A 23,359-nucleotide genomic window follows, 5' to 3' on the forward strand; every position below is an offset into this window, starting at 1 on the left:
AAAGACATGGTTTCATTATTTTTTTATTTTGACCAGTTTAACTACTTTTGTTATAACTAAATAGCAAGGGCTGCATTTTTCTTTTATATACTAGCTTAAGTTCCAGAAGGCAAAATGAAAAAATGTTTTTTGGTAAATGCGTGTTTGTGTAATATATAACATTTAAGTTATTAATAATAGTATACTTCCTACATGAATGCTAAAATTATTTTGTCAAATTTAAATTGTGTGACTACATGAATAATGGCTGGTGGGTTTTGGCTGATGTATCTCTAACTGTCCCAAACTGGGTCATGTTATTGTGCAAATGCAGGTATCCCTTCTAATGTGGCAAATTCTGTCTGCAGGTAGCGAAGCCAGGCAAAGGAAGCAAGTTTTGCAACTGAAACTGAAAGCTTTGAGAGACAGCAATACAAAAGAACTTTGATGTCCACACTTTTTTCTTTGGGAAACATCCGGGCAACCTTTTTTAAACTCGTTATAGGTGTTCATTTATCACTTGTTTTCCCACTATTCTAGTATCCTGTTTGGACAGCACAGAAATGCAAATGTTTTGATGCACTCTGTTGTAACAGTAGTAATTTGTAGACAGTGAAATCTTACTTCACTGTGTTCTTAGGATTTACATTAGCTGATGTTTATCTTTTGTCCTCATGAAAAACACTGAGCTTATTTTCTAAGACCTAGAAAGCATTCATAAATTTTCCCAGACATTTTTTTGCCTTCATTGTTAAGCCTAAATGTTGCTATTGTTTTGTAAAGAAAATGCTCTTTTCCTACAGTAGAAAAATATTCTGTGCCCTGAGCTCTCTATCCTATTCTTCGCCTCCCAGTCTTGGAGAAATGGGGCGTGAACAATTGAGTGCTACTTTTTGAGTGATATTATGTGCAAGCTGTTTTTGTGTTGTGTTTTAAGTCTTTTAAAGGGGGGAGAAAAATCATAAAAGTTGTTATATGGAAGTATAGTGTACTGATAAGCATAGCACAAGTATGTTTCTTGGACTTTGTGAAGAAAGAATGGCTTCAGACTACAAATTATCTTCAGCAGAGGTTGCTCATGTAAGAGCTGTGTGTTGCTGTGTTGCAGTTTAGTTTGTAGGTGACAGAAGGCAGCATGACAGTAGAAGATAGAAGGTTGATAACAAAGGACAAGGGGATTGAGGTGGTCTGGTATAAATTTTTAGGGATACCTTGATTTTGACAAACATTAGCTAGAAAATACTGAAATCAACAGAAGTCCTAGTCCTTGTTAATGTCTTCTGATTGTAAAATCAATATAACTTGAAATGGTGGGTGAAAAGAAGGTGAAGTCAAGTAGCTTTCCATCACAAGTAATTTGACATGAAACCTACTGACTTTTTAAGTCAGCTTTTGGGTTGTAGACATGCGTGTTTGCAATAAGCGTATTGAACAAATTGAAGTTAATGATTCTGAAGCAGAATAGGTTTGAGCCCAGTCTTCTTTTGCCTTTCTGGGGGATTTTGAAGTACATCTTCCATTTCCTGTATTCCTGTCAGTGACTCCTGATAATGAGTAACTGATGATTTTGGTGTAGTTGTTAGACTTGATGCTGTTTTGCCTACTCAGCAAGGAATTGCACCTGTTTCTATCTGTAGGTAGCACTTGTCTGTGGTGCAGTGGCAGGGCAGAGGTCCCATGCGTGGTGAAGAAAAATAAACACAGAGGCTCTACTGAGCACTGCAGGCAAGGCCAAGTTGTTAGCTGTGGTAACTGGCTGTGATGGCTGGTGGCTGTCCTTGGCACGGATGTATGGAGAGTCAGGGAATCACCAAGCACAGAGCAAGCCTATGTGTGTACACATCTTTGGGGGAGAGGGGAGTGAGAGACCTTAGGAGCCCAGCACTAGAGAAGATCTTAATTGGGACCAGGTGTAGTTGAACCATGTGCACAGATGTAATGTAAATACTGTTATTTAATTGCTGTAATGATCAGCATAAAGTCAATTGTCAGTTCTGTATGTACTATTCTATATGAATTGTCTGTGCTGTATTACAAGTGGGATAATGGGGTAAATGAGATATTGGGTGCTCTCAGCCTGTACTGCTGGTGCACATACTTGAGGTTTGGAAGTGGTTCCTGTGTGGAACAGTATGGCAGTCAAAGAGGTGCATTTGAATAATGTGCATTATATTCCTAGTAGGGAACCTGCCTTCTTTCTGTGCATCACGACTGGGTTTTTGCTTCACATTTGCCTTCTGGTGGTTTCAGTATTTAACTTTTTCTGGAAGCAGAGTTGCTTTAGGATCACAAGTTGCCTGTTATATAGCATTTATGCCGTTTGGTAATTCTGACAGGAAGTAGTGCTACATTAACGTTTTTATTTTCTTTTGGGACTTATTTGAAGAAAAGGGCTTCATGTGTATAAAACAAATGATCAAAAGAAAAGGAAAACACAAAAAACTGATTTTGACAACTTGCTCTGATCTGAGCTTCATGATTTGCAAACGTTGCGTTGGTTAATCCTTAACAGACTGAACTCTAAGTATGAAAGCGAGGAATATCCTCAGTTATGTATCTAATCTGTTGAAATTAAGACAAAATAAAAATTGATGCCATGAAGTTTCTCTTTAGGGATATCAACTATGCATCTATATATCTTTTTGCCCTTTTTGTATAAGTGGGTTATTATTGAAGATCAATCCCAACTGAAAATTTCTGTAGAGTTATTAAAAAAATATTATAGCCAAAATAAAAATTCTTGTCCTACTTCTGAAAATAAGTCAGTTGTTAGTAGACTTTGTTAGAAGAACTAAACAGATTACTCTTCTAAAGAGAAGATAAGGAGACTCTGATATTGTGAAACTGTTGCTGCTGTCTTCTGGCTGATCCTGTTTGATAGCGGACATGTAGCAAATATAAACTCCACCAGACCTGAAATGAGGAAAGGTGGCTTTTGGTATGCTGCCCTCACTCTTCCCTGAACCTTAACATTACAGGGGTGAGAGATATCAATAGCCCAATGATCATCTCTTTACCAGTTCTTGTTTGTATTTTCATTTACTTAATTTGTTCTTCAGTATTCTGGATTTACCATTTGCACTACTTTAAAAGATTCATAATTTCACATTGTTGAATGAATTCTTACATTTTTGGTAGTTTGAATTATGGTACTAGCTTACAGCAAGGTATTCTTTCTTTACCTGATTTTAGTCACAGTTGTTAGAACTTTCTTGAACTTCTGTGGGAAACAAAACAGGAACTTTTTAATTTTCGAGTTTACTGATAGATTTTGCCATAAAAAGAGCACAATCTTATTTGCAATTTCTCGTGTAGCTATTGGGAAATGAGCTGCTCTACAACAACTTCTAGTGTGGATACTCTGATCACAAAGAACAGTGGTTTAAATTAATGTGGTAAGTTATAGAAAGGTGGTGTAAATAGGACCAGAGGTGATATGTTTTGCAGAATAGGCTTGTGATATAATTACATGTTTGTGTGAGAAACCATCAGTCTTTTGAAGAAAAAAACAAATCTAATAATCTTTGTTTGGCATTTAGGACACAGTGGGAGCTGGGATTTCCTGCATATGTTTCACAGTTTTGAAATTCTACAAGACAAGCAGTATAAAATATTGTCAACATTGTCTAGGTAGACTAAATTTAAAAAGAAAAAAAAATCAGATATTGTAGTTACACCTACGGGTTGCCAAAAATTTGCAAGCTGTAACTCCAAATAGTAGGTTTGCTAAATTTTTTCCAGTTGTTGCCCCTTTGCCACCTTTCTGCTATTCACACTTTTTTTTTAGAAAATTAAACAAAGGAACTGACTTTATTCTCTTTCCTGCATTTGCTTTATGGTTTTATTCTAAATTCTTCAGTAGTAAAAGAGATATTTTTAATTGTTTTTATTAAGGAAAGTATCTCTTAACTAAATGGCTTTCCTCCAGAAGAGGAAAACATCTCTGGTCAAGTTTGAATTGCCACCTTGCTTCTTAGTGTTTCTACTGCTTCTTAAGATGTTTCTACTGCCACAAACATGATGGATTCAGTATTAAAATGTTTAAAATTAGTTTTAAGGGTTTTCAGACTAGTGAATGCCTGAATTTGTGTGCATCTGGGAGGAGATAAGGGGTTAAATTCCGACTGTATTTGTCAAGGCAATTAGTTCAATGATCCAACAAGCCCACCTTTTAGTACAAAACATTTCGGTAAAGACATTATTTTGAGCTTCTTTATACTGAATTTCAATAGACCCTCCTATATGCTTTATGTAAGCCCTTTGGCATTTGTTTAGCTTGAATAGTCATGAATAAAAGAGCTTAGAGTTGGCTTTAAAGTGCAGCTTCTGAATTAGGAAAAAGAGGATTCAGATTGCCTTATGTACCCTGTTTCCTTGTCCTCCTCCTTGGGGCTAAACATTTGTGTCTGAGCAAAACTATCTTGATGTGTTCAGGTTTTAAAGGGGAAGCTATTCAGTGCACAGTTCACTGGTTATTAGTATATGTTTATGATATATTACAAGTAAATATCTCTGTCTCTTGAGTAGATCTAAATATGTTCTTTGAGGGCTTACACTGAAGTACATGTTGGTATTAGACTTTTCTCTTGAGAGAGATATATGTTTGGATGCAAACGCATGTTTACTTATATATTTATGTGAGCCTGTATTTATTTATCTAAGCATGTACTTGGCTTTTAGGATCTAGGCTTACCAGGTCTTTGTGAAAGGAGATTTTTTTCTCAACTCATTCAGTATTGTTCACAGCATTAACACATCAGTGAACAAATTGCCCTCTTGCATATGCTAATCCTGCACTTAAAAGAACTCATTGTAACACATTTTAATGCTTTAGCTGGAACTGAGATGGAGATGGGAATCAGGAATCACAGGCATGTCAAATCGTCATGTGACTGAAAAATGTCTAAAATGCTCTTTGGGTCAACAGTTTGTACTTAGCATATCTTTGCTTGAATGAAAGCAGTCCATGTAGTTTGAGGAAAAGATTAGTCTCTGCTTTTGTCTTTTGTGTGTGTGTGTTGGCCTCAGTTTTTCAGATCAAGTCTGATTAAACAAGACTTTAGCCTTAATTTCACACTAGTAGTGAATGTTATGCTGGAAGTAAAAATATTTGATCTTTGTTTGCAATACATTTGTTGAAGGAATCCAATTGGAGTTTACTCCAGCTAACAATTGATTACTGCATAACTGTATTCAGCAAATACTTGTTATTTTAAGCATTAAAGGCAAGCTGTTATTTATTGTCCATACCTACAGGTGTAGACATACCAAAGCTTCATCTATTTCTGATATTCTAGAAGTGACTTATCAATCAGATTATATGTAGTAAATCTCTTTTATTAGATGGGATCTGAGTATTTAAAAAAATAATAAAATCGTTGTTACTTGCTCATGAATAAACAGCAAGCCTGTCTCTCCTAAACAATAAATTCACTTGAATTAATTAGTTAAATAGATGGTGACTGACAAGTGAACTAAACTTTTGATAAGTTGAACAATGAAAAGCCAAGCTCCTTAGAATGCATGAAGCTGTACATGTTTGCCTGGAGGACTTTGTTTTGAATTAAATTGAAGACTAAGCAGGTATCACATTTCTAAAGCATCTATCACATCAGTTTGAGTTTGTAAGAATATATGAGTAATCCTAAAATGGATTTTTGATTGACCTTGTTTTTTGTCTTTACAGAGTAATTCTCTGTTGGTCCCGGACAGTCTACGAAGCACAGATAAACGCAGGAATGGCCCTGAATATGCCAATGACATCAAAAAGAGAAAGGTGGATGATAAGGATTCCAGCCACTATGTAAGCAAATCTGTGTCAAAGAAATGATTAATTTATTTGCACATGCTGTGCTTGTATGAGGAGTAAAAGAGCTGTGAAGAACAAGGCAACTTTCTTATGGCTGAAGTAGTACATGAATATATGTGCCAGAGGGACACAAGATTTAAGTTGTGGGAAGAGTAGTGACTCAGTAGTTTGGGATGTTGTTAAGTTATAGGCCTCAACAGACATAATGTTTGGGATTCACATATGCCCTGGAGCGTTTCTCAGAGTTTGTGACATTCTTTCTGGACTGCTCTAAACTCAGGTTTGTTTGAAATGGAAGATTTTGTTATTGAGAGGGGTTTGGTAAATTTTATTGATAACTAGCTCTTACCATGCTGAGTTATAATTGCAAATTGCACATGTTATCAGGCTGTACCAACTAACTGAAGTTTGCTTTTGGCTGAAACAGCAATTTCAGCAGAAAGCAAATTGAAATATTGAAAGTTCACAGTTTTGTGTTCTGCATTTTTGACTTGCTTGCTTGTTGCTTGGTTTCAAAGAGACACTTCAGTACAACAATGTACGTGAACCTCAGAAGGTTCACACAGGCTTTCAACTTCAAGTCTAAATGCTCAGACAAATCACAGGATGGTACTTGAACAGGCCTAAGGGACTAGGACTGGTGTGAGAGAGTACTGAAAAGCAAAATTTAAATCTAGGAGAACATACTGTACTTTGACATAGCAATAATGTGGCAAATTGTCTGGTTTATGTGATTTAGATCACTAATTAATTCTTGGTTACTGAAACACAAGAGAAAATTAGGTGCCATTTTATTTTCTGAATATTTAGTAGGGTAATTTTAATTTCTCTCCACTTGGATAATGTCTTTGAGAAGCTATTGGATGTGTTAGTGCTGTTAATGGTTTTACAAGTTGTATTTCCACCACTTTCTAATAACAATATTTTGATTACAGAAGGGTTTGGCAAACTTCCCCATGTCACTCCTTCAAATTTAAGGGTGTGATATTTTAGTGGCATTTTTAATTTTAAATATTTGAAGATTAAGCATTCTCAAGCTACGCTTGATATAAAAAGGAAGAAGAAGCTTAATTTGCTTGTTTTTCCTGTGTTTCTACTGTAAAGAAATGTAAAAGATGTTATTGCACAGTAGAAGCACTTTGTTTTAATCCACATTTTAAATATGTTTCTGCCCACTGTTTGTTTGAAATGGACTTTACAGCTAAAGGCAGCATCAAAATAAAAAATTGAGTAAAGCAAGGGTATTTGAAAGTTCCAGATTTATTCTAGTTTTGAATACGTTTTTTTTTTTTTTTTTTTTTTTTTTTTTTTTTTTTTGAAGGTCCACCAATTATGCAAACACAGAGCTGCTGGTTTTGAGCTCATTTTAGATGAGGCCCTTGTAGGGACAAAGAAATACTGCTTTTGTCAAAAGGGGCATAAATGAGTTATAGGACCTGTAGCTTTCGGAAAAAGAATGCAAAATGAATTTTTTCCCCCTTTTTAACTTTGGACTAATTTTCATATTAGTACCTATGTAGTTTCAGTGTGTGGCTTTATTAGTGAGGAGAATCTTCTGGTATTAGTAGAAGTTACAGGAGATGCCTTTGATAATCCCAGTAAATTTCTATTTATTAAAATGACAAAGTCAGCGGAGTTCACTTAAGCATTGCTTTGCAGCTAATTTTGCCTCCTCCAGAGTGGTGTCTCTGGCAAACAAGTGTCCCATCTACTGTTCTCCCACATTCTCTTACCTGTTCGAGCACTCAGGGTGCTTCATGCTTCTCAAGAGGTGGCAGATAACAGGAGCTAAAGCTTTCATGTCCTTCTTTTGCACCTGTTGGGTGGATAGCGTCCTGAGTAGCAAATAGAGTGACCACTCTTTGTCCAGTGGCACTCTTGGATCCCTAATATCTTTGTGTATTTCTTGGAGCAAGATTCAGCTGTTAACAGAAGGGAAGGGTTGGAACTACCTGTTGGTTTGGGGTGGTTTTTTTCAGTTGGATTTTTTGGGGTGGTTGGTTGGTTGATTTGTTGGTTGGTTGGTTTGGGGTTTTTTGTTTGGTTGGTTTTGGGTGGTTTGGTTTTGCTTTGTTTTTTTAAAGCATTATGACCTTAAGTGAGAGAAAGGATCTGGTGTTACATGTGAAAGCTCAGACACTTTGAAAGGAAGAGATGGGAGACAGCTGAGTAATCTTGTATGTCTGGTTTGTTTGCATAGAAACTTTTTAACCAAAAGTACTTTTATTGGAAATATCAGACTTGTTCCCCCAGAAATTTAAAGTTTTTAAATTAATTTAATTTCTTTGTTTGGTTTTGAGTCAAGACTCACCTTCTGATTTAACCACTGTGAAAATCACTAGACCTCTGCATATCAGAATGTATCTACTGGAGAATCCTGGCCTCTCTTAGAGACAGGGACCAGGAGGCACTACAGTAACAGCAATAGTTAGTAAAACAGCTCAGCTGCACATAGATATAAGGGAAACAGTTGAACTACAGCTTGACAAGCTGAAGTAGAACATTTCTGTTCAGGAATGCCCAAGTATTTTGGTTTTCTTGGGCAGAAATGTTGAAATGTCTTGGCATTTTTGAAGTTTTTTCTTCCCCAGAACTTTTTATTTCAAAACTTGCCTTTCTGGAAGAGGGGAAAAATGGTACTATCAATTTGAGGAAGACAATTCACCAAATATGTCAAAAAGCTCCATTTTCCTGAGACCTGTTTTTTGGTGTTTTTCCAGGTATGCACAAGCACTACTTTCTCCAAATTAACACAAGATTAGTGTATGAACAGAGTACCTTTCTCTTTTAGGAGTAGTGATTACACTGTTTATGTGGTGGTAATAAGGAGGGGTTTTGGACCATCTTGCACTGATGGTGAGATTGCCATCTTTCAACTAGTTCTACCATACTTGGGTTTTACTATTGTAGCAGAAATAAGGTGTTGTGTTTGTTTTAATTGTTCTCCCTATTGCTAATAACTTAATGAAAGGCTGTTTGTTTTTTGTTTAGGAAAAACAACAAATGTCTGAGTAGATGCGTAGTCTTTCTCTCTGGGCTCTTATTGCACTAATTGAAATGAACACTATATTTATTTATTTTTAATAGGACAGTGATGGGGACAAGAGTGACGATAACTTGGTTGTAGATGTATCCAATGAGGTAACTTTTTTCATTTTTGTAGTCTTGACGTTTGCCCAAAGGTTAAAGCTAGAAGAAAAATAATCCTCTGTGTGGATATGTTAAAATATTCACAACTTCTCCTTTTTATTAGTACTGCAGTTACTGTGTCTTCCTCTGAGCTTTATCTGGTTACCTTCTCGGTTTTTCCTTCTGCTGCTTTGTCCAGGTCTGTTTCCTCTGCAGTTAACATTCTGACACTTCACAGCTGCTCTATAGGGTAGAGGGTTGTGCTGAAGAGCATGTGGAAGGCTGAGGTTTTCAAACTACTGTCTTTGAATGGAAAGGGAAGACATTATCTAATGTTGTATTTAGTAGTAGGGTTGTTATTAAAAACGTTGCCTTAAAAATTGCTTGTATTTTAATGTCCTTGGTTAAAGACATTTTCCAGAAATGCTGTTTTTTTAGAATGAAGTTAGTTCAGAAGATTTTTTCAGAGATTGTAGACAGTTTTTTTCTCCAGGGCTGAGATTTGGCAATGGCATCAAGGTGAAGGGATGGGTGTTCCCTTTTCTTCATCTTTTATTTCATACAACACACAGATTTAGGAAGCCTGAATATGGTAGTGAGGTTCTTCAGCTCTCTGCAAAACACAGGGAGAGAAGCTGATAGAGAAGTGTCCTCAGTAGCTCCAGGGGCCCAAACAATGTCAGCCAAATAGAAAAATGGGTGTCCAACTAGTGATTTTAATAATCCTTTCAGAAGGTTGGCTTACAATGAAACTGCTTAATAATCAGTCAGACTTATTGCCCTTTTGTGAGGTGTGATTTCTCCCTGGTGCTATTCTTATGAGCCAAAGGAGCATGGAGAACCTGCAGAGCTCTGATAGCATTGTAACTCATGGGGCTGGCTATTTCAAGTTAAAGTAAATGCAGAAAATGCCTCTGGAACAGAGAAAAATAATCACCTGAGAGGCGGTTTCAGTTTTCCTGTAGATTTAAGTGGCAAGGCAATTACAGATGGTGTTGAGCAAAAATGTGACAGCTATTATGGCATATAAAGATCCCTGTCTGGGCCATTCACCTAAGAGTTGGACTCGATGATCCTTGTGGGGCTCTTCCAACTCAAAATACTCTGTGAAATCTGTGAAGGCATGCGTCTGTCTCTTCTTCTGAAGTAGAGATGAGCAAGGTGTTTATCAACTAAAAGAGGTTATTGAAATGTTTATTGCGACTAGCGGGAACATGGAGAGTGTACATGATAATAAGAGTGTCAAGTTACTGCAGTTTCTGTTGGTCTTCCTTACTCTTACCACGTTTTAAGCACTTGCTTTAGTTTGTACTTAGGTATGCTTTGCAAGCTCTGTGCTTGGAAACGATTTATGATTACATGTAGTGTAAAATAAAAACAGATTGCTAACTATGTGACTTTACTTCTCTAGACTGATGAAAGGATTTCCGCTTTTTTTCTATAAAGATGACAAAATGTCTCATCATTTGCACTTACTGCTTAAATTCCTCTAGTTTGTTTTTTTTTCTCCCATAGACTCCTTAGTGGTGTTTGTGTACCAGTTTATGACATGGCTCTGCGCTGTTCTTCCCTTCCCATTGTTTTAGGATCCTTCTTCCCCAAGGGCAAGTCCCACTCATTCACCACGTGAAAACGGTATAGATAAAACCCGCCTACTGAAGAAGGATGCTTCCAGCAGTCCAGCATCTACAGCCTCTTCAGGAAGTTCCACTTCCCTCAAATCAAAAGAAATGGGTCTGGTAGGTAGCATTCTGTGGTCCAGATAGTATTTTTTCTTGTAAAATCTAACTCTCCATTTTTCAGGAACTACTTGTGGCACAAATTACCTGGCACTAAACATTTGAAGCTGAAATTGGCTACTGTTTTTCCAGATCTTTAAAGTATTATTGAGCTTTCCTCCTCAGCAATATTTTCTGGTTTGTTTTTATTTTTTTTATTTCCTACATTTCTGTCAAATGAGTTGCAAATTTGCTGCAAAGAACAAGAGTTGCTTAAGCATTGGTTTGGGTTTTTTTAGGAACAATAACTTATAGTTTAACATGGCCTGTGAAGAAGTTCTTGAGGCTTTTGTTAAACTCTTCTAAATAAGCTGTTACTCCTTGAAGACTTTTTCTTGCAGAATCACTAATAATTTGATCTGATTCTCCGTAACTTTTGTGTCGTGGTTTTTTGATACTATCAACTATGGTGGTCTTTTCTTTTTGTAGTGAGATTTAATTAATAATTGAAATATTAATGAAATAATAATTGAAATATTAATGATTTCAAGCTAAAATAGTTTGGTAATGCATACTGTATTTTCCTGAAGAAAAAAATTAGCTCAGGCATTCCTTTTTTTTGTGTCAGTAGAAAAGGGAAAATAACTTTCTATGTTTCTTATTTTAATTTTGGCAGTAATCAGAAAGGTCAGCATTTCTCTCTCACAAGTTAATGTTGTCAGCATTGTGTGACTTTATGAAAATTGGCTGAGGGACTAGGTAGTAGGTGCCCAGCAGCCCAGCTGCTTTTGTGATAAATTGTATAATATGGCCTGGATTAAAAATAATACTCATTTAATTTGTTTAATGATACCAGCATGAAAAAGCCAGCACGCCTGTTCTGAAATCCAGCACACCAACTCCTCGAGGTGACGTGCCAACCCCAGGCACTAGTGCAACTCCAGGACTCCGTCCAGGCCTTGGCAAACCTCCAACAATGGACCCTCTGGTTAACCAAGCTGGTGAATGCATTACCTCATGTGTTTTTATGGTTCCAAAATGAATCTTTTTTTACACATGTAGTTCTTTGTGACTGTTAAGTAAATATATTGCTTTGTTCTTGATATCAAGAGAAGGCTTGATGAGAAGCAGATGTTCAGATTATCAAGAGTTTGAATATCTTTCTCTCTTAGTCTTCTTTGTTTACTTCTGTCTTTATCTTTTTTTGCAAATAATCCAGAGACTGAATGCAATACAAAAAGATTTCTCAGAAGTTTCTGGTACTTATTCTTCATGCAATCCCTTCTTTGTGTGAGTCTACTAATATTTGCTGCAGTGCACAGCTTGACAAATGTTGGGGGAAGTTTACTTTTGCTATTCAGGCTGGTACACACAGTTGCTTCAGACATGAGCTGTGTAAACCATGTCTGTCAGCTTTACTGCTTAATTTGGCAAAGAAGAGATTAATGTAAACAGGGGAATATTACAGAAATGGAAATAGGTAATGCTAGAAGAGATTGCTAGAAGTAATCAGCAAATTCAGACTTCAGTAGATCTTATTTACACTGAAAAGAGCTGGTGGTACTGACAGATCATGGTAGTGTCTTTTGACATTGTGTATATGTGAGAGGGAAAGGTGAGATGTTTTGAGGGGGGGGAAAAAGGCTGCTTTCTTTCCTATATGCAGGAATACATAAATAAACCCACTTAATTTCATTATGCTGTAGCTGCAGGTTTGCGGACACCATTGGCAGTACCAGGACCGTACCCTGCTCCATTTGGAATGGTACCTCACGCTGGCATGAACGGAGAGTTAACCAGTCCAGGGGCAGCCTATGCCAGTCTGCACAATATGTCACCCCAGATGAGTGCTGCTGCTGCTGCAGCTGCCGTGGTTGCCTATGGAAGATCTCCTATGGTAGGCCATACGTTGCATGCAATCTCAGTCCTGTGAGTTGTGGTTCACTGAGAAAAGCTACATGCTTCATTTAGCACTGCGGAATTCCCAACTCATAACAGTGCCAGAGGCTTGACAGCTTCACTGTGTGCTTCACTGCGTGCTTCACTTTGCTGTGTGGCTGAAGAAACAAATTTGCACCTTGAAAACAAAGAATCTCAGTGTATTAATGTATGTTTTCTTTTTGTTCTTCACCTCCATCGGTGCTTTAACTGATGAATAAATGCCAGAAAATTATTTCATGCTGTAAATGAAAAAGTAGTTTTGGTAGACACAAGGTATTTCACTGTAGCTGTGGACATCTGCTTTTTTGTTGCTGAACCACATTTGTGTTCCATATAGACATAACAAATTAATCTTGAAGCATGTAAAAGTCTTTTCATCTGGGCCTCTGTCCCTGTTTTTTGTTGGGTTTTTTTTGTGGAAATCAACCTGAGAAGCTGGTCATTTTGGAGCTCTGAGATCAGGTGTCTTAAGAATAGTTGCTGTTGTGGGTGTAGTAAGTAAATGGAGCCTGGTAGTTATAGTGGCTGTCACACAAAATAACCTAGGGGCCTGGTTCTGCAAACATGAGCTTGATGGCAGCTTTCTGCATAGACAAACTTACCTACTTGTAAATTTGGAAAATTGGATTTATGCTTGTCAACTTCTCATTATTGCTTGTATGACCACTTTTTTTCAAACTGGTAAACAGGGCTTTTACATGAAAATGTGCAAATTCTAAATAGCATACACCCTGCTTTTAAAGCAATAACAATATTTAATATAATGTTCAGAAGAAAAACTAAGTCTTTTTGGTCCAGAATTTCTGCTTGGATTATTTGATGTACATACTTATTCAGGGTATAAAAATTCAGTGGAATTGCAGTATGTAAAGAGAATGTCGTTTTTTAAGCTGTGGACAAATTTGTTTGCACCCCACAGTGTGGCTCTCTGAGAGATCTCTCAGCTGCTGTGCCCAAACAGAACACTGTGGAGGCAGTGAGATCCTAGCTGGGGCCCAAGGCTGCTTTCCAGCACCACACTGTGCCAGCCTGACTATGTGCTAGCTCTCTCAGGAGTAAAGAGCACTGGCATGGCTTGGTGCTGACATGGACTGTAATTCCATGGCCAACACGGGACTCTCCCTGCTAACCGGGACTGCTGTGTTATGCTCAGTGGTGTGAATGCATGATAAATTATTTTCTGTTCTCATATGAGTGCTTCTATCAGAAGTATGCTCAGAGAAAACATCTGGGTTTTGCACCCCCAATGGAGGGTCACACAATTATCTGATACTGTGGGTAAAAGCCACCTTTTGTTTAAGTGCATAATATCTTGGGATTGGAGAAAAGAAGCTTGCTGAGAAATTGATGAGAAATTCCAAGTTTGAGATTAATTCACTTTTTGTTGTCAGGTTGGGTTTGATCCTCCTCCTCACATGAGAGTACCTGGAATCCCTCCAAATCTAGCAGGGATTCCTGGGGGAAAACCGTAAGTAACTTTTAACATTTTGGTAATATCTGCAGTATCTAGAGGGAATGAAGTTATATTGTGTCAGTGAACAGGGATTTGAAAGGGGATGGTGTCTGGTTGTTTTTAAGAGGATGCTTTAGGCTTCTCCAGGTAAAACCTGCAGCATAAAAATTCTGAAATGGTGGTTGTCATATCCCAAACCAGGTGTGTATATACCTATTTCCAAGGAAAAGTTGTTGAAGGTATACTTTAAGGTTTTTTTATTTCATCCTTTCTGGGGGAAGTTAAGGGGACTACAGACTAAATGGTAAATAGTGGTAAAATGTGTTAGATAAAAATCTATTGAAACTAGAATTTGCAATACACTGAGGATAAATGTGCAGTGCAAACTTGCAGACTCCTTGTCTGGCACTTGTTTTATCAGGCATGGGAGTCTGCAACTGATGACAGTGGGTATCTGGAATGGTTACTTCAGCAGTAGATAACACACCTTGCATAATGGAGCAAGCTATTTAGACCTTTTGTGTGAGTGCAGCTGGAGAGCAAAAGGATGATGGAGCAGTTGTGGAGCAGGTAGTGCATAGATGTAGAAGAATTTTCACAATAAGTTCTTTTTATTTAAATGTTCTAGTTATTGATGAAGCAGTTGTTAAATAAAATACTTCAGTGATGCTGTGACTTCTTGGTGTTGCAATAAAATAAATTCAGCAGCATATATGAAATGTTTCAGTCATCTGGCTTTGTTAGACTATTGACCCTAAGCTTTACCAGTGCATGAGCATGGCTCATGCATGCATGACCTCTGAAAATATGCAATTAATGTTTAGGACAAGTATTCTAAGCGGGTACTAACAGAGCAAATGTAACTCAGCTGTTCTTCTGGACAGAATGAGGCAGAGAGAATTGTAACAGTTTTTTCAACACTCTGTTAGAACCTGTTCTTTGTTCATACTTGGCAGTCAGTCCTGACTTCTCTTTCAACTGGAACTTGCAATTAGAGTAGTTTTTCTCTACCTAGGTACTTACATAATTTTGAAACTTTCTTAACACTTTGCACTTTCTGTGCAGGATGTTCATGTTACATAATGCCTACTTACCAATCTAAATCTAATTTTTCCTTTTGCAGTTTCACAAAACATTTAGAAACTTATTTTTAGGATGCTGTCTAAGTTATCAGGCTGTGGTGAAAGTCGTATACTCACATATTTCTGTTTGCTTTAATTTTGGACTCCTATTAGTAACTAGTGATACCTTGTAATGTCAGTCTTGCAATGCAAACATCCTTGAAAGGATACCAGATTAGAGGCAAAAAAGTGTATCTTTTCTTCTGATCTTTTCCTATAACAATAAGAAAGCAGCAGACTAAGTCTGGAAAGCCATCCTGAACGTGTTTTTGTGGTTATCCACCGTACTTCTGAGAACAGGGTTAGCTATCTGTTGGCAGTGTGAGAAACCTGTTAAATCATGGTTTTACTTAAAGTTGGTGGTATGTTGACAAGATTACTGAAGTGAGGGCTCAATGAGTTGGTGTTGCGTATCAAATGTTGGTGTATTTAAATTTAGTGCAGTAAGGATCAGGCTTTGTACTCAAAACTCAGACACTTTCTTGCTGACTTTCATGGAATTTGGCATACTTAAATAAAATGCTTGTGGAAATCGCATAATCAAGTGGCTGTAAGTTTTTACTTCTGGACAAGTATATTCATAAGCTTTCAATGATGTATTTCATTATTATGATGAAGCAGTTGTGGAGCAGGTAGTGCATAGATGTAGAAGAGTTTTCACAGTAAGTTCTTTTTATTTAAATGTTTTAGTTATTGATGAAGCAGTTGTTAAATAAAATACTTCAGTGATGCTGTGACTCATTGATGTTGCAATAAAATTCAGCAGCATATATGAAATGTTTCAGTCATTATTATTATTGCTTTGCAATATTTTATATTGTAAGCTATTGAAGCCTATTTTTGTTCAATCAGAAATTTTCTGTGGCTGAGTTCTAGTTGTTACACTGTTTAAGACAAAAGGACAGCATATGTATGCAGCCCTATTTTGTATCCTGGTAATTTAGCTAAATTACTTGTCTGGGGCAGGAAGCTGTGTGGAGGCTGTTTAGGTTTTTTTCATGTTTTTACCACTTTATTCTCACTGCTTCATATACTGCCTACTTTGATACATACTCCCTAGTTTCCACTTCATTTAATGTGTTCTGCAATGTTTGAGGTTTTTTGTGGTCATGTTACTTGTACCTTTCTACTAAAATTACTTCTTTGCTTATTGTAGTGAAGCAAGCCTAAAATTCCATAAACTCATCTGTTATCTTTCCATTGACAGCTATAAGATAATCTCCTGTTTTAGTCTAGATTGGCTAGATGCTGTCTGCTGACTGCAGCATCTCTGAGTATCTCACCTACTTTAGGTTTTTCTCCTGTATTTTCTGTACAGAGCAGATATAATTGTGCAAACTGGTGGAGTACACCTTGTTTATTTTAAAAGTAGGCCTTTTTCTTGAGTGCAAATATGGTGTCACATTGAATTCTTTTTATTAGATGTGAAGTTTTAGTGAGTCTTGTTGCAAGTGGTACAGAGAATTTTCAAATTGAACTATTGAATCCCCACTCCTGTATGCTTAAGGCTGCACATTTTTTATCAACGGTTATGCTTATACTGCTTTTTCACCCAAAAGAAAATTATATTCCCTTGTTTCAGAAGGACAGACACTTCTGATAGCACCCAGGTTTTTTTAACCCTTGTACATTCTGAGATCTGTTAAAGACCTGCTTGTTAGAAAAATTAGTAGCCCGTTAAAAACCCATTTGGACATGAACATGTGGTGTCTGAGTCCTGAACTCTTTTGTTTTAACGCATTTAATTATACCCTGGACTATAAGTTTTTGGTGTGTTGATCTAATAATTTTTTTTTTGCTTTGCATGGTCTTTCTGGCAAGTACCTACTTAGCTTTTAGTTTTCTATAGCTGCTAAATTAACATTCTTATGGATTTCTGGTTTGTGTGAACCATGCCTTCTAATAGCTGGATTGTGGACTAAAGACAGATTTTCAAGATTAGTGTTAAGATTTATGTCCACAGTATTGCTTCACTGGTGTCTAAAATTCTGAATTAATGGTAGTATTGAGGACAAATATATATTCTCAGCATGTTTTCCCAGACAGTAAAAAAACCTGAAAATACATGTTTCTCATTTTAGTAGGAAAGGGAAACTTTACGTGGTAAATGTTCAATCTTTCTCCATCTAGTTTTAAGATGACTTTTCATTGTATTTTTGGAGAGGTGTACTATACTCTATTGGAATTGCTAGATTTCACTTCTGCTGAACTGAACTCTGGTCTTCAGATCTTCATACTTGCACAGTGAACGTACAGTGAGAGATATTGTAAAAGAAGGCTAATTTTACTGTATTATAGGAGATTTATGGGTGTGTACATCCCTGGCATGTGTCTCTGGCTAGAATTATTTGGTGACATGTATGAAGATGAAGATTCAGTTATTTCTGTACAAAAACCTCTATCCTTATTTCTTGGCATTTTGTTCTATATGATGAAACAACACTCTCAGATATTCAGTTTTCTGTGATAACTACAATTAAAAATGAGCTGGAGTGCAAAGAAAAGCTGAAAGCAAAATGCACTCATGAGTGGAAGGAACTTTTTGCTTTTGCGTTTTGCTGTCGGGTATTGTGCTAGTCAAAGAAGTCTGCTTGAATTGAAGGGATGAAGTGGAAGTTTTGAGGGATTTTTTTTTTAAGGCATGGTACTTTAGTAGGCAGGAATTGTGAGCATCTGTATATCAATCTGAATACTTAGTGTAGCTGGCAGGTAGTTTAGTTAATTTGCTATATTCTTGGGTAGTGAATTAATTATCCTGATTTCTCCTCATCATGTCAGATGATACTTGTTATATACTTACTTGGAAATTGGAGATTTAAGCTGAGAAACTGGTTTGTATTAGTATCACTTAACTATGTTGCTGTACGTAGGAACTCTGCAGATTCTCAGCACTGCTTTCACACACATGAGGAGAATTCTCTGGATGAAGTAATTCAGAAGAATATTTCCATTATTCTGAAATAATATAAGTGACAGTATATTATTTCTTAGAACTCTTCTAAGTAAAAGGCATGGAAGTTTGTCTTGTAATTGTTCTTTTCAAAATATTCAGTTAATTAAAAGTGTACATTTACATATCAGTTGATATGTACTTAGCTTGTTTTATGTTAAATTTTAATTGCATTTGTATAAGATAATTTTCTTTGTTTGTTGTTAGCCCAACACAAGGAAGGACTCTCCTTTGACCAAAGAGGGATGATCATGGAATCCATGATTGGATAGCTGTCTTTTATACAGGCAGACTGCTCTGAGACAGAAATCTGTGCTAGTCATGAGACTAAACAGCAGTTTCTGGCATACATGGTCAGTTCTAAAAGAAAAATGGAAGGTCAAGTGGTGGCTGTTAAGAAATCCTGAGCTTTAGGGAACTCAAGAATTTGTCAGATTTTGCTAGCTGTTGACTCTTCTGAGGTTAGACAATGGAAATTCTTGTCACTTTTGAGCATTGAGGCCTGTGAATATGTCGAGTGCATTAAAAATTGAGTCTTCTGTAGGTGTAGGAAGTCCAGTCCTTCCCAGAAGTAGCAGGCCCTCTGTGATGGTGACCTGATGAAAAGGAAGCCAAGGGCAGCAGTGACTGAGCTGCAAATAGTCATTTGCACTGCTGTCTCCAGTCCTGTGTTCTTCTGGAGACAGACACTTTCCTTGTCTAGGGAGTGTCAGCCTGGCAAATGATGCAAGTTTTTTCAAGGTTAAAAGGTATTGTGTAACAAAGTTATACCATAATATCTAGCAGATACAAGCACTAATCTATCATACCGTAAGTATGCTGGCAGTGGTGATATTAGCATTACATGCCACATGTCTTCAAGCAAACAGGAACATTTACTGTTTTGCTTGCTTGTCTTGGCAGAGGGATTTGGCAAAGTGTAGCTGTTTCTTTCTACGGTGGATTGCAGATAACTTGCATTGTAGAAAAAGCTGTCTTGGCTTAGTAGGAAACTATCGTTGGTCTGTTTGTTAGGCCATCAAACACATCCTGATCAACTAGTCTTAGAAGCAAATGCTAAAAAAAGAGTGACTCCTTCTATGATCAGTTTAGCCCCACTTTAAACACAGACATACTCATGAAATTCTGCATGATTAAAAATACACTGGTTTAGGCCTCTGATGTTTCAAAGCATAAGAGTCATTACAATTCTACAGTAAACAGGAAGTACTTGAAAAATATTTCTATTGTCTTCCTCATGCCCCATCTCAGCAAGAACTGAGAAGCTCTATGTATGCACCTAAGCACTTCAAACCACTAATTATTTAGGTATTTTGACTTGAAGAGAACATTTAAGCTGTAACCTTCAAATAAAAAAAAGTCATGGACAAGTAGATTATTCTCTTGAACGTGCTGGAAAAAATTGCCTAATACTTGCTTAATTGTTTTGCTTCAGTCCATGATAAAAGCAAGGGCGGGCTGAAACTTCAAAGTTGTACAGTTCTGTGTACTCTTACTGCTAACAAATATTCTGCAACTGACTTTGATCTGGAGCCCAGGATGGGGCCAAGCTTTTCAGTGTCTTAAATGTTGTGACTCTTCAGTTGGATTGTGTAGATGAACCTGAGCAGTTGTTCAGCCTCAAGCAGACTTGTTGCCACTCCTGTTCTGCTTTCTCTCCCATCCTGTGACTGATCTGTTTAGTGAATAGCTACTTTGGGACAGTCTTGTCTCTATTCTTCTTCACAGGAAGGAATGGATTTCTAGTTAAACCTTTATCATTACTATAATTCTTCATACAAAAACCCAGAAAGGGTCCCATGGGACAAAATACATTTGATATACTGTGTGCCTCGTATAAATGTACGAGAGTGAACTTTGCACTTCCTTTCTTATCTTACATTTCCCATTCCTGACATTTCTATGACAGAAAGATCTGCCATCTTTTGCACTTGCTCATCCTCTATTTTTGGGTATTCTCTGAGCAAGCTTTCTGCTCTTACATCCAACCATGAAACAAGACTGAGTACAGGAATTGCATATATATGCACTATTAATTTCTTCTTTTTAGGAGCAGTTACTGTTAACCAGTTTTTACCTTTCACTTAAGAAAAAACTGTGATATTGCATGGATTGACTGTTACCACTGTTACTTTCTGTATGAAAGAGCTGTAGTGTTCTTTCATCTCTCCTCACTCTTTTTCAAAGGAATACTTATGCCCAGGAGCAGAGCAAATTCAGTTGCTTTGTGATGTCTGTTCCAGAACCAGGCATCTTCCTTGTTCTTTCATTTCAAACTGTGTGATACTTGGGGACAGGTAATAAAATACTGTTGAAAATACTAATTTATTATTAAGAACAGGAGATTAAATAGGAATGTCTATTGTTGGGTTCTTGGAAGATGGATGTGATAGTAATAGTTGAGCTACAGCGATTGAAGATTTCTGAGGAAGAAAGTAGATTTGGAAAAGAAAGGGAAATCCTGAACAAAAGAATATATTAGAAAAATAAATGTTTTAGTAGGGAGATGGCAGCTCATTAGTGAAAAAAAAGTATACTCATCTCTCACAATTTTTTATCCACTTTGGCCTCTTGAAGGATGCTGTTAATGTAACAACATTAAAACCATGAACTATGGGTGCACTTACAACAGAAGTAACAGAAAAGGAGCTCACTAGTATAGCAAAAATCAGCCTTTTACAGCAGTATTTTCATTATTTAAAATAAGCAAACAACCCCCCCTGCTCCTGAAACCTTTATTAGTTGGTGTTTGTGCCCTTGTCCTTGAGTAGAGCTGACTTTAAACTTTTTAGTGACCATGAAAATATAATTTCATGTACTTTCCCCAAGGAAGAGTGCTTTTCTTCAGTGCTGGAATGTCACTTCCTCAAGCCTCAGTTTCCGTAAACTTGAATCATGCAATGAATACAAATAAAAGGTATTTCAGAAGTGCCAAAAGTACCTTGAAAATTGAGCCTTCCGGGTTTTCCAATGTACTTATTCAAGAAAACATATTTATGAGAAGATTATATCAGCTTTCTGATGAAATGTGTGTGCAACCACTCTATGTGTTTCTGTTTTCTGTTTAAAGCACTACTTACCGGCTAGAAAGAGAGGTATATGAGCACAGCGAGTGATGATGTTAAAGATGAGGTGCAGGAATCAAGCAAAACTTTGGCTTGTGGTCCTGCAAGGCAAAAGGTACAAGCCTCATGGAAGGATGAGAGTAGTGCCTGGTTAGGGACTGCTGCTATAGGACTTGTGGTGTTGAGACTTGGAACTGCTAGCTAGAAACCAGGGGCTGAAAGATCTTTTGATTATCTAAGTGGCTGAGGGATAGCAGCTGTGACCTTCATCTGTAGAGTTAAGGGTGGAATTTAACCTGCTTTGCCATTACACAAATACGTCAGCTGAGGCAAGCTGAAAATTTCTATTGTGAATCCTTGTCTCCTTCTGAGGTTTCATCTGCCTATATTACTTGGCACTGTAGCTCTGATTTTTGTGAGATGATTGGCAAAGAATAAAAATATAAAATACTGTGTTTTTCTTGCATTGTAGTTCTGCAACGGCTGCTTTTTAAAATTGTTTTGTCTTCTCTCTTGTTTCCCTTCCCCAAAAGAGCCTACTCCTTTCATGTTACTGCAGATGGTCAGATGCAGCCAGTTCCTTTCCCTCCTGATGCCCTCATCGGTCCAGGAATCCCTCGCCACGCCCGTCAGATCAACACTCTGAACCACGGGGAAGTTGTGTGTGCAGTTACCATCAGCAATCCCACGAGACACGTGTACACGGGTGGGAAGGGGTGTGTCAAGGTCTGGGACATCAGTCAGCCTGGCAACAAGAGCCCTGTGTCTCAGCTGGACTGCCTGGTAGGTGAACAGGAATTTATGCAGAAGGGTAGCTTCTCCTTAGAGACTCAAAAAAAAAAAAGCTATCCTTGTTTGGATTTTGTTCATATTAAAAGGAAGCAGCATAGAGGTTTGTGCAGTGTTAACTGAGAAGACTTATTGTTGTCAAGCACAGCAATATGTACTGTAAATGAAAATTCTAGCTTCAGTGTTGATCCAATTAAATGTGGTGGGGGTTTGGGGGTTTTTCACCCTTTATCCTTTCTTTACTGCTATCATTTTGTAATTGCCTAGTAGTAACAGTGCAGTTGAATGGGTATTCTGTTCTGTGGCAGGTATCTGTCTGGATGCAGAGCCTTCATTTTAGTTATGGAGCAGTAATGACTGATTAAGCCAGCATTTCCACTGCCCTACTTACTTCTCCTTTGCTGCAAATTAAAAAAAAAAAAAAATCATAGTAGGAATGCTGTTAACTAATTCTTGCAGTGTTTTTTCCTGTGTCTTGAGTTACAGATCTTAACCATCAATTTTGTAAAAAACTGCTGCCAGTCAAGGAAGGCTGTAATAAGGAAAGGTAGAAATGTCTTCTGTCACTAACTTCCCCACACAGTACCTCTCAAATCAACAACAGTATCACAAATGAGAGATCAATAAGTACAATAAGAATCATGTTGAACAACAAAGGACCAACATAAATACAGGAACAATACAGGAATCCTTAATCTTTTAACTTTAATACTGTGAATACAAAATTGTATTTGAAAGAAAAATTCAAAAATCTGAAGGGCATGAGACTTGAATGACATTTCCATATAGGGTTGTTAAATGCCAAATAAAAGGTCATTTGCTTTAGTATTTCTATTGTTGGTGACCTTCACTGATGGAGTACCTTTGCAGAAAAGCAAGCTTACTTTGGCTCTGTTTTTATGTAATGAGATAGAAACCTTGCCATTCATCAGGTTTGAAACAGAGTAGACTGTGGCAACAGGAGTCTGCAGTTTTAATTTCTGCACCTGTAGTTTCTAATTAGTGACAAGAAGTAGGTGTTTCAAACCTTATAGGATCTCCTGGTTCCTCTTCAGTAATGGAAAAAGTAACAAACTGTTTAAAGCTTTGATGCAGTCAGAATTATATTAGTGGTCATTACTGGCAGGCACGTAACTGAGATGATTTGTGTTGTACAGAACAGAGATAACTACATCCGCTCCTGTAAATTGCTTCCCGATGGATGCACCCTGATTGTTGGTGGGGAAGCCAGCACATTATCCATTTGGGACCTGGCAGCTCCAACTCCTCGCATCAAAGCAGAACTGACATCCTCAGCGCCTGCCTGCTATGCTCTGGCTATCAGCCCTGATTCCAAGGTGTGCTTTTCCTGCTGCAGTGATGGGAACATTGCAGTGTGGGATCTGCACAATCAGACACTGGTCAG

The 23,359-nt window shown here is 37.4% G+C and overlaps 1 protein-coding gene across 2 annotated transcripts in view; it reads left to right on the top strand.

Annotated features, from left to right (window-relative positions):
• Positions 1-23,359, top strand: part of TLE1 (TLE family member 1, transcriptional corepressor) — a 74,358-nt gene that overhangs the window by 44,958 nt on the left and 6,041 nt on the right. For both annotated transcript variants that reach the window (XM_032097577.1, XM_032097578.1), the window contains exons 9-16: positions 5,666-5,782; positions 8,876-8,929; positions 10,504-10,656; positions 11,492-11,636; positions 12,342-12,532; positions 13,968-14,044; positions 21,699-21,948; positions 23,112-23,359. In XM_032097577.1, the coding sequence (XP_031953468.1) occupies positions 5,666-5,782; positions 8,876-8,929; positions 10,504-10,656; positions 11,492-11,636; positions 12,342-12,532; positions 13,968-14,044; positions 21,699-21,948; positions 23,112-23,359 (1,235 nt within the window). The remainder of the gene's footprint in view (positions 1-5,665; positions 5,783-8,875; positions 8,930-10,503; positions 10,657-11,491; positions 11,637-12,341; positions 12,533-13,967; positions 14,045-21,698; positions 21,949-23,111) is intronic.

This window comes from Corvus moneduloides, chromosome Z (genome assembly GCF_009650955.1).
Source record: "Corvus moneduloides isolate bCorMon1 chromosome Z, bCorMon1.pri, whole genome shotgun sequence".
Lineage (NCBI taxonomy): Eukaryota > Metazoa > Chordata > Aves > Passeriformes > Corvidae > Corvus > Corvus moneduloides.